The 12,475-nt window shown below is 43.9% G+C and overlaps 1 protein-coding gene across 1 annotated transcript; it reads right to left on the bottom strand.

Moving 5' to 3' along the window:
- Positions 1 to 1,501: 1,501 nt before the first annotated feature.
- Positions 1,502 to 10,787, bottom strand: asmt2 (acetylserotonin O-methyltransferase 2). The gene is made up of 9 exons (XM_048243066.1): positions 9,630 to 10,787; positions 8,382 to 8,487; positions 7,305 to 7,479; positions 6,477 to 6,606; positions 5,490 to 5,558; positions 2,934 to 3,052; positions 2,541 to 2,681; positions 2,138 to 2,260; positions 1,502 to 1,775 (listed from the first exon to the last, which is right to left on the bottom strand). The coding sequence occupies exons 2-9, from the start codon at positions 8,460 to 8,462 to the stop codon at positions 1,564 to 1,566; spliced, it is 1,050 nt and encodes a 349-aa protein (XP_048099023.1). The 5' UTR covers positions 8,463 to 8,487; positions 9,630 to 10,787; the 3' UTR covers positions 1,502 to 1,563.
- Positions 10,788 to 12,475: the final 1,688 nt, after the last annotated feature.

The following is a 12,475-nucleotide window of genomic DNA, read 5'->3' as shown; positions in this document are numbered from 1 at the left end:
TGTCACATTCAGAATTGGATATCAAGATTTGTCAAAACCCTAGCTTGCCATAACTTCAGAATGGGATATGATCCTGTTGAGTGTACATATCCAGTTAAGTGTGAGGATGCAATGATGTAGTAGGCCAGAGCAGATATCTTGTGTTAGTGTGGGTGATTCAGGTGAATTAGTCTCCGATTAGGTTGCATGCGTACAGAACAAATGGTGTATTGTTAGGAACACTGTTAGGCCACAAGAGTGAAGGATGCAATCACAGTGGGAGAGGTGCACCTGGAGGACAAGGGGATGGAGTGAAGGCTTCAACAGGAAATAACCCATAATAATAACGAGACATCCTCAGAAATGCCATGGCGATTTGACTTAGCACTTCATCATTGCATAATATTCAAACCTGCAGTTTGTCCTCCAACACTGGAACACACATAACAGTAAAAGTAGTCTGATAGATGTGAGTTTGTAGTGTTGTAGTCTTGTAGTCTCCGCTGTAAACGCAAAGGAAGGTCTAGAGTGACTTCCACGCAGAGGTATTGAGGGGAAATATCTTGAGATGATTAGCGAGGCGTTTGAAGGTATTGAGGGGAAATATCTTGAGATGATTAGCGAGGCGTTTGGAGGTATTGAGGGGAAATATCTTGAGATGATTAGCGAGGCGTTTGGGGGTGTTGAGGTGAAATATCTTGAGATGAGATGATAGGGTAATCCCTCCAAAAGCCTCGCTGATCTGGTCTTTGACCACCATCTTGAGTAGTGCACTCCACACGTCTCTTCTTTCTAGAGGAAGATGATCCGTTTCCAACAGGAAGCCAGTCAGAAATAGAATGTAAAAGATGAGGTTTTATGGCAGAGTCTGTAGCAGGTAAAGTTACAACCACAACATGGCAACCTGGGGGTGGAGAGGGGGGAGGGGGTGCTTCAACAGGGAACCAGTGTGTGGTTAGGGGTAGAAAGGGGGTGCTTCAGTGGGGACCAGTGTGTGGTTAGGGGTAGAGAGGGGGTGCTTCAGTGGGGACCAGTGTGTGGTTAGGGGTAGAGAGGGGGTGCTTCAGTGGGGACCAGTGTTTGGTTGGGGAGGGGGTGCTTCAGTGGGGACCAGTGTTTGGTTGGGGAGGGGGTGCTTCAGTGGGGACCAGTGTTTGGTGTTTGGGGGGAGGGGGTGCTTCAGTGGGGACCAGTGTTTGGTTGGGGAGGGGTGCTTCAGTGGGGACCAGTGTTTGGTGAGGGAGGGGGTGTATTGTCGAGGACATCTATTCGCCTTATTCACCCGGTGGCCAGAACGAGGCTACAGGGTACACTTGCCATCACACTTCAGTCCAGCAGATGGTGGTAATGCACTCCATTTGCAAACTGCAAAAAAAAAACTCACTGAAGAAGAAGAAGAAGGTTACTCTGGCAGACCAGCGAACCCTTCTTTTTCTGTGAGCTTTTTCTTTTTTGGTAGTTTGCAAACCGAGTGCATTACCACCATCTGCTGGACTGAAGTGTGATGACAAGTGTACCCTGTAGCCTCGTTCTGGCCGCCGGGTGAATAAGGCGAATGGTGGGGTCGGGCCTTCAGCGCAGTCTTCATTTGATGGCCAGGACGGCGTCGTAAGACTTCCCCGTGCGACACACCTGCACGTCCCTGAAGCCGGCCTGTGTGAGCATGTGTGTGTAGCGCGACGGCGGGTGCTCCTTCCCCTCCGTCTGAACCAGCATGTTCAGGGAGAAGAGCTGCGCAGTGATTGGCCCACGCCGCTTCTCAAACAGCATGGCCTCCACGATCATGACACCGCCACCTACAGGACAGAGGGAGAAAGACACCCGACGAGACGTCTCAATTCTCTTACTCAACCTCATTCTTTAGACAGTTATAGCTTTAGTTCTTCTAGTACTAATATTAGGCAGGCACTTCTACTGAAATCTACTTAAAAAGCAGTATATTGACAACATAGCATTAACTAAAGCACAATGCACAATACAAGAGTATATTCCTAACAACACTGAGTGCGTCCATCCTAAACACACAGAGTGTGAGAGCAGTATATTCATAACAACACTGAGTGCGTCCATCCTAAACACACAGAGTGTAAGAGCAGTATATTCATAACAACACTAAGTGCGTCCATCCTAAATACACAGTGTGAGAGCAGGTGAGTACCAGGAGAGCAGGAGGAGTGTATTTTCTTCAACAGCTTTTCACACTTCTCCTCTTTCCAGTCATGGATGATCCGAGCCAGAATGTACAGATCAGCTGGAGGGAGGTCTCCTTCAAAGAAGTCTCCTGAAAACAGGAACACACACACACACATGCATGCACGCACACACACACACACGCACACATACACACGCACACATGCACGCACACACACACACACACACACACACACACAGCCTGTTAGCATCTTGAACACTTCCCTGTCTACGGTCAAACGCTTCAGCCTGTTAGCATCTTGAACACTTCCCTGTCTACGGTCAAACGCTTCAGCCTGTTAGCATCTTGAACACTCCCCTGCCTACGGTCAAACGCTTCAGCCATATTTGCATGAGAGCACCACACCCACCCTCTTGGAACGCGATGGTGCTGCCACCCTCTTCTGTGAAGTGCTGCTTGGCCGTTTGGACCACTTTGGGCAGGTCCAGAACGGTCACGGTGGAGAAGGGGTACTCCCTGGCTAGCTCACGAGCCAAGGCCCCCGAACAGCCTGCCAGAGACAGAAAAAAAAAACATAAACATAAACCAGTGGATTATCACCCAGAGAGACTGGCACTAATGACACCCTTCTGAGCCGGCATCGTGTTTTTAACAGAGCGCTTCAGAGTGGCATGTGCTCCATCACATGTAATTACACACAAATCATATGAGACTGATGGGGCTTCACCCCAGATTAATGGAGCATTTCTTTTTTGAAGGTGAAATGATGATGAGATGTGTGAAACGCATCAGAGAGACATACCACCGAGGTCCACCATGGATTTAAAACCAGAGAGGTTAAAAGCAGTGACTATGTCATGTCCGTCAATGGCCCACGTTGAGTTCATAAGCCCCATGAACTTGAGCATTTCCTCTTCTGACCTAGTGAGCACACACACACACACACATTCACATATGGACCTGCAGAGCCTCATTAGACAGACACCAAATGACACACACACAGACACCATCTGTTCATTCTGTCACCACCAAGTCCATCCAAGTGGAAAAGGGAAAGTCTGGGTTTTTTTAAACGTGAAAGCTAATGGACCTAATACAAGAACATGCCACATATTCCATTTCTATTTACAAGTCCTTGTTCTCTTTGATCACAAAAATAAACTGACTGAAATATTGGGCAAAGTGCAAAGTCAGTCATTGAGCAAAATGTCTCATGCATGAGCTACAGCCATCGCGTGGTACGTGAGAGCTTCACACTGACCCACTGACCGATGACCTTTGTGTCAAGGATCTTGCTCTTGGTATAAAATTAGCAAACAGAGTTTGTACAGGTTCTGAATTAGCTTTAATTAGACTTTAGACTTTGCACTTTAAATAGGGGCCCTTAGTCTAGGGATCGAACAATTATCGGCCGGGCCGATTATTAGGGCCGATAGCCTATTTAGCATTTTTATAATAATTGGTATCGGTCATTTTTTCCACCGATAAGCCGATACTGAAATGGATAAAGAAAGAATGAAACGCGCTACTTTGTCTGTAAAGCGTCTCTCACTCCCTGCATTTGCGACTCTGTGGTCGAGAGCATTGTCCCGCCCACTACACCGTCTGATTTGTTAAGTTAGCACGAATGCAGCCAATCAGGATCGAAGACTGAACACAGAGAAAGTTTAGAATTCTCACTGAGGCATATTGTAGACTGGGCTTCAGCTGTACGGAGCTATTTTTCGAAGGTAAGGAAGGTAGGCCTACCTTACATTGCTGAAGTTGGAATGTGAACGTGTCACAATCATCTACAGTGAAGTTAGAAAAACACCACTTTGTAAGCTATTGTCTCTTTGATCTGGATCAATAAGTAGCCTAAAGCACCCACCTCCTTCATTTAGCGAATTCCCGATTGATGCACGTTAGTGATAGCCTACCGTTTACTAGTTGGCCTACAAACTCGGCTGCTGCGCGTCGGGAGTTCTTTGCATCCGCCTCGTCAATTAATTGTTAATAACGGGACACCTTGGCGGACGTTATCCCTCCCTACATAGTAGACAAGTCCTAAATTATGCGATAGCGAACGTCTAAAAGTCTAATTACGTGCCTTTTAGGCTCACAGAAGTGTAGCTTATAGCCTACATATGGACACAAATTGCATGCTTAAATAGCCTAAGAACTATTTTAAAACTGTTTTGTTAAACTATTCAACCGTAACACTTGCCATCACGCATGCACCTCTTCCTCTCCCTTTCCCTCTCGTGCACTCACACACACGATGGCATAGCATCCTCTTTGTGACAGGTCCCTTACAAGCACATAGCCCATTGTGTATGCCTATACATATGCATATGAAAATAATTGCTATCACTCAGCTCTTGGATTAACATGATACACAGGATTTACACTTGTGATGCAAGTTGATACAATTGTGTATCAAAAGAAGAAAGAAAAGTTAGCTTTTCTTTTGAATGAACATTTTCCGCATATCGCCATAGCCTAGGCTACTATCTACCCCCCTTTTTGACAACTGAAATATCGGTTTTACATATCGGTTATCGGCCTCCTGTTTTGGTAATAATTAATATCGGTATCGGCCCTGAAAAAAACATATCGGTCGATCCCTATCTTAGTCTCACGTTAGCTTACACTAGCACACAAAAAAAGGCTACTGGATGATTCAGTAGCAAAGTGCAGTTGTGAGGGCTAGATCAACAGTGGCGGTTCTTTGGCTAGGCTTCAAAGGAGTAATGACACAGTGACCAATCTCTAAATAACACGGGACTGTCAGGCCAGCTCAGATGTACGCTTAGGATGTCAGAGAACAAAAAGCTGTGACCCGAAATTTCAAACAGCCCCAGGAAAATTGCTCAATGCAGCATCATCTCGTGGAAATAATGGATCTCAGTTTATCTAGTCTGTTTAGTAAGAATATCAGGCTGGCTAACAACAAGAAACTGTAATAAAAATGTTTTTTTCTAGAATTCCTTTCATCAAAGCATAGAGTGCCTCACAGGCAGAGGGGATAAGGAGCATAACACAGGATCATCAGCGACACACAGAGTGATGAAATTATAATACACAACAATGCATGTCATAGAAAATAATAGAAATAACAAATGGTTAGATTATGAGGATTTATACATGGATCATGTTTTAAAAGGGTCTTTGAATAAGGCAAAGCGTTTATTTGTTTTTCTGACATCATGCCATTCTAATGACACTGTGTGGACAAGCTTACAGAATAAGAATAAAAAAGAATAGCATGCTGACCAAAGATTCCAGAACAGAGCTCCGCTCTAGAATCTTTGATGCTCACACAGTGTGTGTCCCTGTTCCTTCTCTTCAGAAATCATCACACTGAAGAGGCTCATACCTGTAAATGGCTGAAAAGATGTCCTCGGATGATAACTCAAAGGTTTTTTCATTCTGATTCTTCCCTTCCCTGCAGAAAAAGGATGTGTAAAGAAAGACCATTTAAATAAAACAGGGTGATGCTTCTTATATAAAAAAATGTCATTTTATGTTCAGGTGGAAGTATTAAAGTTCAATTGTCAGCTTTGTGCTAAGGGTGCCAATGCTGATAAATAGATCACTTTTTCCTATGCATTACTATGCATTACTATATTGCACTATGCATTACTATGCATTATTATATTGCACTATGCATTACTATGCATTATTATATTGCACTATGCATTATTATATTGCACTATGCATTACTATGCATTATTATATTGCACTATGCATATATTGCACTATGCATTACTATGCATTATTATATTGCACTATGTATTTCTCTGTCCCTACTATTCCCACTCAGTGGGCTCTAAGCCAGAGTCACACTTCTACACAGAGTGCCAGTCGGGGTCATTGGCATCCACATCAACATGTCCGACTCAGAGAGTAGCAGATGCGTTTAGTCCGGTCCCATTTCAGAGGAGACGTCTAGTTGTATCAGGATCAAATCCCAGGTGGCTGTCCTACCAACGGGCACGTTTCCCATTCCCATAGTTGCTGAGCTGTTAGCAACTTAGTTGGTTGGCAATGGGAAATTGCATTGCTACCAACAAAGTTGCTAACCTAGTTAGCAACTATGGTTTTGGGAAACGCGCCCCAGGGTAACTTGCTAACCCGGGCACCTCTGGGAGTAACCGCTGATCTCTAAAAGAACGCTGCACTGGAATGCGGCATAACCGCTGATCTCTAAAAGAACACTTCACTGACCAGCTGTGGATTCTAAAGTGGCGTGTTGTTTGGAGATCAGCGGTTACTCCTGAGGTTACCTGCGTAAGCCAACAACCTTGCTTCGCTGTGTATCCCTCAGCACTGGGGTGGTCTGCTTTGGACACTGATTACTCACCTGACTGCGTCCACCAGGTTGTTCCAGAGCGGGTAGATGGTTTGGGATTGGTAGATGATCATGTCATGCAGGGATTTGGGGCTGGTTTTGGCCAGGTAGAGATTAGACACGTCTGTGCTGCTGTAGTAAGCTAACAACACAAACAATAAACAACAACAACAACAACAACACAGAGGACAGAGTGTGGAAAAACACAACATAGATATTCAATATCCATCCAATGTCTCTCTAACTGCCTCATTTGGTATCTGTGCTTCCTCTCCTCCGGCTGTGAGCATGACTATGGAAGGAGACAGGAAGGAAACGAGGAACATCTCTCAAGCTGGAACACTTGGAACACAACATGTGGAAACGCCACACTGTGTGTAGTTACAGATAATGGCCTCCTTGAGTCACATGTGGCTTCAACACTTTGCAACTAGCATTGCTAGCATGAGGTCCACCTGTTGAAATGGTGGCTGTTACCACTGAGCCTGCTGAAAACAGATACATGCAATTGCAATTACAGGCTGTTCCTCTGACACCCATTGTCCTGACCACTGCAAGCCAAAGGTTCTTCCTCCTTCAAGAACAGTATGAACTATTGTGTGTGACTGAGAGTGAGAGTGTGTGTGTGTGTGTGTGTGTGTGTGTGTGTGTGTGTGTGTGAGTGTGTGCGCGTGTGCGTGTGTCTGTGTGTGGATGTGCGTGTGTGTATGTGCATGAGTGTGTGTGTGTGTGAGTGTGTGTGTGTGTGCATGCGTGCGTGCATGAGTGTGTGCATGTGAGTGTGTGTGTGCGTATGAGTGTGTGTGTGTGTGTGTGTGTGTGATTATTCCACACCAGCACCTGTGCCCTCTTTGTGCTCCACCTCCAGGATCTCGATGCCCACCAGCACGTCCAGTAGCCGCTCCATGCCATCCTGGCTGGTGCCCAGCTCCCGCGCCACCTCGCCAGCCTGCAGGGCATTCTGGGACTGCAGCAGGAGGTCAAACACCCCGAGCTCACACGCAGAAAATATCACCTGTGGAGAAGTGCACAATAAACTATACAATACACTATCACCTGTGGAGAAGTGCACAATAAACTATCACCTGTGGAGAAGTGCACAATAAACTTCAAATCACTTCAAATTCAGCTTTTGCCATTGTTGTGGGGGCAGGAGGGTTGCCGGTTCGATCCCCAACCAGTAGGTACGGCTGAAGTGCCCTTGAGCAAGGCACCTAACCCCTCACTGCTCCCCGAGCGCCCCTGTTGTTGCAGGCAGCTCACTGCGCCGGGATTAGTGTGTGCTTCACCTCACTGTGTGTTCACTGTGTGCTGAGTGTGTTTCACTAATTCACGGATTGGGATAAATGCAGAGACCAAATTTCCCTCACAGGATGAAAAGAGTATATATACTTATACTGTTGGTGTCGTGCCTGATTCTATAATCTAGAACTACAACCTGCAGGACAATTATTTCCCAAACGCGTCTTTGCTTCCTGCAACCTTAGCCTATGTCACACTACATTGTTATAACCTTTCTGTAACTCTTGAACTGGTGCTGCTTCATCTGCCTCTAACGAGTCATTTTGAGCTCCTTCCATTTTTCATGAGGCGAGGTCACCATAACTCCTACAACGACCATCCAATGAAAGGCGGCCTTTAGAGACAGTCACTTCTTTTGGCTTGTTTTGCCTTGGGGTGGGGTGTGTGTGCTTGTTTTAGGCTTTTTTTGAAAAGATTGAAAAAAACACACTCATTCCTTGTGAGAGCGAGACATGTGGGAGTCTGCTGACAGACTGAGTTGCTCTTTCCTAAACCCTTCAGCCGTTGTAATACAGATTACATTTAATGGCACATTTCAACCTTCCATGATAGTCTACTGTGTGTTTGATTAGACAGACAGTTTATCAAAGAGCTTCTCAATCCACTGCACACAACCTTAGACACTCTGAAGCCGTTGAAGTATTCCAGCAGTTTGAAAGGGTAGTCCAGTTCGCTCTGAGAAAGGTGCTCTGCCATGATACAGACTTCTGTGGGCTGTTATCTTCAAAATGGAAACAAACAAAACACATTAAGTTCACTGTTGACTATAAAAAGGCACCACATCAGTTTCAAATGGCCACAAGAGTCCACCACTTTTAAAGCTCAACATAACTGTTCATTTTAAGTTCAAGCTTTTAGACAGACATGTTGTTGCAATCCACATTTAATAAAACTTTCAGTACTACACCAACTGTTTTGCTACTTAACCAAAGTTACTTCACAGGCAGATCAGATGTGAGGGAAGCTGCAGGATATTGCGTAACCCCAAAAATTATTTATAGCATCAGTGCCCCTTCCTGTGAGTGTACTATAAAATGTACTGCATTTCTGATTCTGCTGTTTCTAATTACTATATTTTCATGTTGTTTACAGAGACGACAGTTTGGAAAGAGATTCTTTATTTCAGGAAACTTTTTTTCAATCTCAGTTAGTCTTCAAATAGCCTAGTTCCCCTTACTGGCCTACAGCTAAGGTGTGCATCCAGGCTTAAGAATTTAGGAGAGCAGGCATGGCTGTCAGAACTGGTCACACTCTTCATTTACACAATACATTTCACACCAATTCAGCTATTTTCCATTTTCAATCATTTCAGTTCCAATCAAAATTGATGGAGCAAGAAAGCTCAAGGACTACTGTATGCAGGGACATGCGCGTGCTGGTGTTATTTCAAACATACTGACGACATTAATAATAATAGTAAAAAAAAATCCATCTGAAATTGCACAATCTTGTATACTAAATTCGACCATAGCCTAAGGCTTTCTGAATACCAAACTGATCTGCATGGCTAAGTTTAAGTGAAAGCTTGGTTACGCAAAGCAAAACAAAAACAACTAAACACAAAAGGGACGTTTACATCTACAATTACAATTCGTCATGTTCGTGTCCCAGATATAAACGTGACAAGTATGTAGATGTGAGCCTGCTGCTGCTTTCAGTCAGTGAATCATGTATCCTGCTCATAAACAAATCTAGCTACATGGATGAACGCAAATATTCGACAGTGACAGGCGGTGGTTTAGGAATGGTTGAAAACACGGAATACGTCGAATACATAAAGTTTGAAGATGCAGCTGGTCGTTACATTCTGTAGCCTATCAAAATCCTTTTGTGCAACATTTTTCTGTTAGCATGCTAACTTACCAGATAGAAGCCGGCTGGTGACGATTTAGCTGCGTGTGTCCGTTTGCATTCGTATTGCGGCTAAAATTCTAGTTACAGTTGCTCTTGCTCCATCGAGAACAATGTTATGTGGACAACAAGCCCCGAAGATCTTCTTGGAGGCAACAGGACCACTCAAGCGCGAGGGTCTAATGCCGACAGCAGTTGACTAGGTGACAGCCGACAGAGGGCGTGCACATTCCAGCGGTCCAAATCTTTGATAGTCCGGACACCACAAAGGTGCAGCTGACCGCTGTAGTAACTTTGACAAGTTATGATGCTGAGCTGAGGAAGCAAAGTGGTGTCTTTTGCTCACACAAACACATACAAGTCATAGAAACCTAGTTTAGATACTTTATTTGTCCTGAAGGAATTTTGTCCTCTGCTTTCCACCCATTCTCTCTCCCATTGGGGGCCAACACACACACACTAAAGGGGCCAGGATGAGCTCACCAAGAACACATAGCCTACACACCAGGAGCAGTGTATGTATAGTCCCACCGCTTCAACCTTCATCCTGAGCGACCAGGCAGATCTAACAGTCAAACTGTTAGAAAGTTACATGAAAAACATGCAAATATCTGAATAAGTGTTTCAGGTCACTCAATGATGCTGCTCCAACATGAAGGAAAACCCATGGGTTCACAGGTCACTGATCCTTGCGGCTGTCATCACTAGTAGACATTTGAGGTAAATATGTATAGTAAATGTTCAACTATTTAAGCCATGCACTTTACATTTTGATAGTCTGTAGCCTGATTGGCACATTGTGATGCGGAAATCTCAGAATTGAGTATTCAGTTGTGGTGGAAAGGAAATGTGAAGACAGTGAACCTTTGGCTGCTAAAACTTCATATGACGCCATAAACAGAATACACAGTGTGCATTTAATAGTAATACACACACAAATCAAACGTAAAATTCCATGACTTTTCCCTGCCAAAAAACAGATTTCCATGACCTATAAATGGGACACTATACTGACCAATGATTTCAGAGGAGCCGCGTAGCTTTCAAGAATCTGACTTTTTTTTTTAGAGCGGAAGATTAATAAATGGACAATGAATAAACAGAGTTTATTCTACTTTATGTTAACTACAACCAGTCAAGCAAGCAGTAAAGCTAATAACCAGATATACACTAATTCTGTGTGGAAATATATTTGTATTAATGTATTTTGGCAAGTACATTTTAAACTGCTGCATCTGCTATTCCATGACTTTGCTCCAAAAATAAAATAAAATTCCCTGACTTTCCATGTCTGGAATAGACTTCATCAAAATTATATTCCAGAAATGCTATGACCTGTGGGAACCCTGGGTAAGTCTGTCAATCCTCCCATCTTTAATAAAAAATATATACTGCTCCAAAAACTTAAGGGAACACTTCAATCATACACTGGATCGGTACTCTGACACTGTTTGGTTCTGAGCACAAGTAAAACTTTTGAGGCAAATGTTTTATTTTGCAAGAACTGTCAGACATTCTGTGAATGTAGTTGAGAATGGAGCAAAAAGTGGAAGGTTTAAAAAATGTGTTTTAACAATTGTGGAGAACTGTAAGTGTTCCCTTAATTTTTTTGAGCAGTATATTTTAGTCTGTTAAGTCATGCAGTTAGGCCCACTGGACATCTGTCTGTAGAAAGTCTAAAACTTGTTGTTAAAGCTATGAAGGGGTTGGCATTTAGCCACACCATGCCATGTTGAGAAAGATGATCAAACACAGTAGAGATATAGACAAACTGAAAAAAGGTTGGCATAAATATCCCTCTAAAGTAAACAGTTTCAACTCTCTACCAGAAGTCAAAGCAGGGCTGGCGTCATCTAACTGGCTGTGCCTGCCAACACTTCATTCCTACGGGCCTCTGAAGAAAATCTACATGGTTGTTGCAAGATTCCTTAAAGTCCAACCAGGCCAAGCCAAAAGATGTTGCAAGGGCAGAAAACGGTGTAGGAAATAGGGAAGGAAAGTCAAAGCTTTCGATATCACATTGCACTCTGTGCACATTACATTGCACTTTTCTACTTTTTTGCACTTCTAGTTAGACGCAAAACTGCATTTCATTGTCTCCGTGTCTTGTTCTCTGCACAATGACAAAGTTGAATCTAATCTAATTGAGGTCCTTGTTTTGTTGGGAGAATGAAGCACTGGCCTCCTCTATTAGAATGTTAACCACTTCCTCTGGGTCAACTTTAACAGACTTTAACAGGTATACTATGAAGCAAGACTACTGGCTGACACGGGTAACTTCAGGAGTAAACGCTGATCTCCAAACAACACGTCACTTTATAATCCACAGCTGCTCAGTGCAGCGTTCTTTTGGAATTCAGCGGTTGCTCCCAAAACTAGCCAGTTACCTTGCTTTGTCACTAAACTCAAACCCACCCCAGGGAGTGGCCAAGGATAGTTATCACACCTTTCAGCAAGGTGCGCTAGGTCAAGAAGAACCCCAAAGCAAAGTTACCACAGGCAGCCCCCAAAACCCAAGAGAGACGGCGACTAACACCATTCTTAACCAAATCCGTTTATTATTTATTTATGCATTAACACTTCCTTTTCCCTATCTCGTACGCGCACAAACCCAACATTTTAAATACAATGACTTGGGAGCCCAGCAGGTCAGGTCACACGGCTGCACATGCTTTAATAAAATAATACACATATTTACAGAATTGACTAAAGTTTTGTTTCTGCCCTCAAAACAACCCCCCGCCCCACCCCCGCTGCAACACAAACCCCTTTTAACTGTCACCTACCACCCAACCTCCCCCTAACCCCAAAACACTTTTACACGTTCTTTTGGTGGCTCCCCACGCTTATAAAAGCCT

The sequence above is a fragment of the Alosa alosa genome, chromosome 1 (assembly GCF_017589495.1).
Source record: "Alosa alosa isolate M-15738 ecotype Scorff River chromosome 1, AALO_Geno_1.1, whole genome shotgun sequence".
Lineage (NCBI taxonomy): Eukaryota > Metazoa > Chordata > Actinopteri > Clupeiformes > Clupeidae > Alosa > Alosa alosa.
This window is presented reverse-complemented; position numbering and strand designations above follow the sequence as displayed.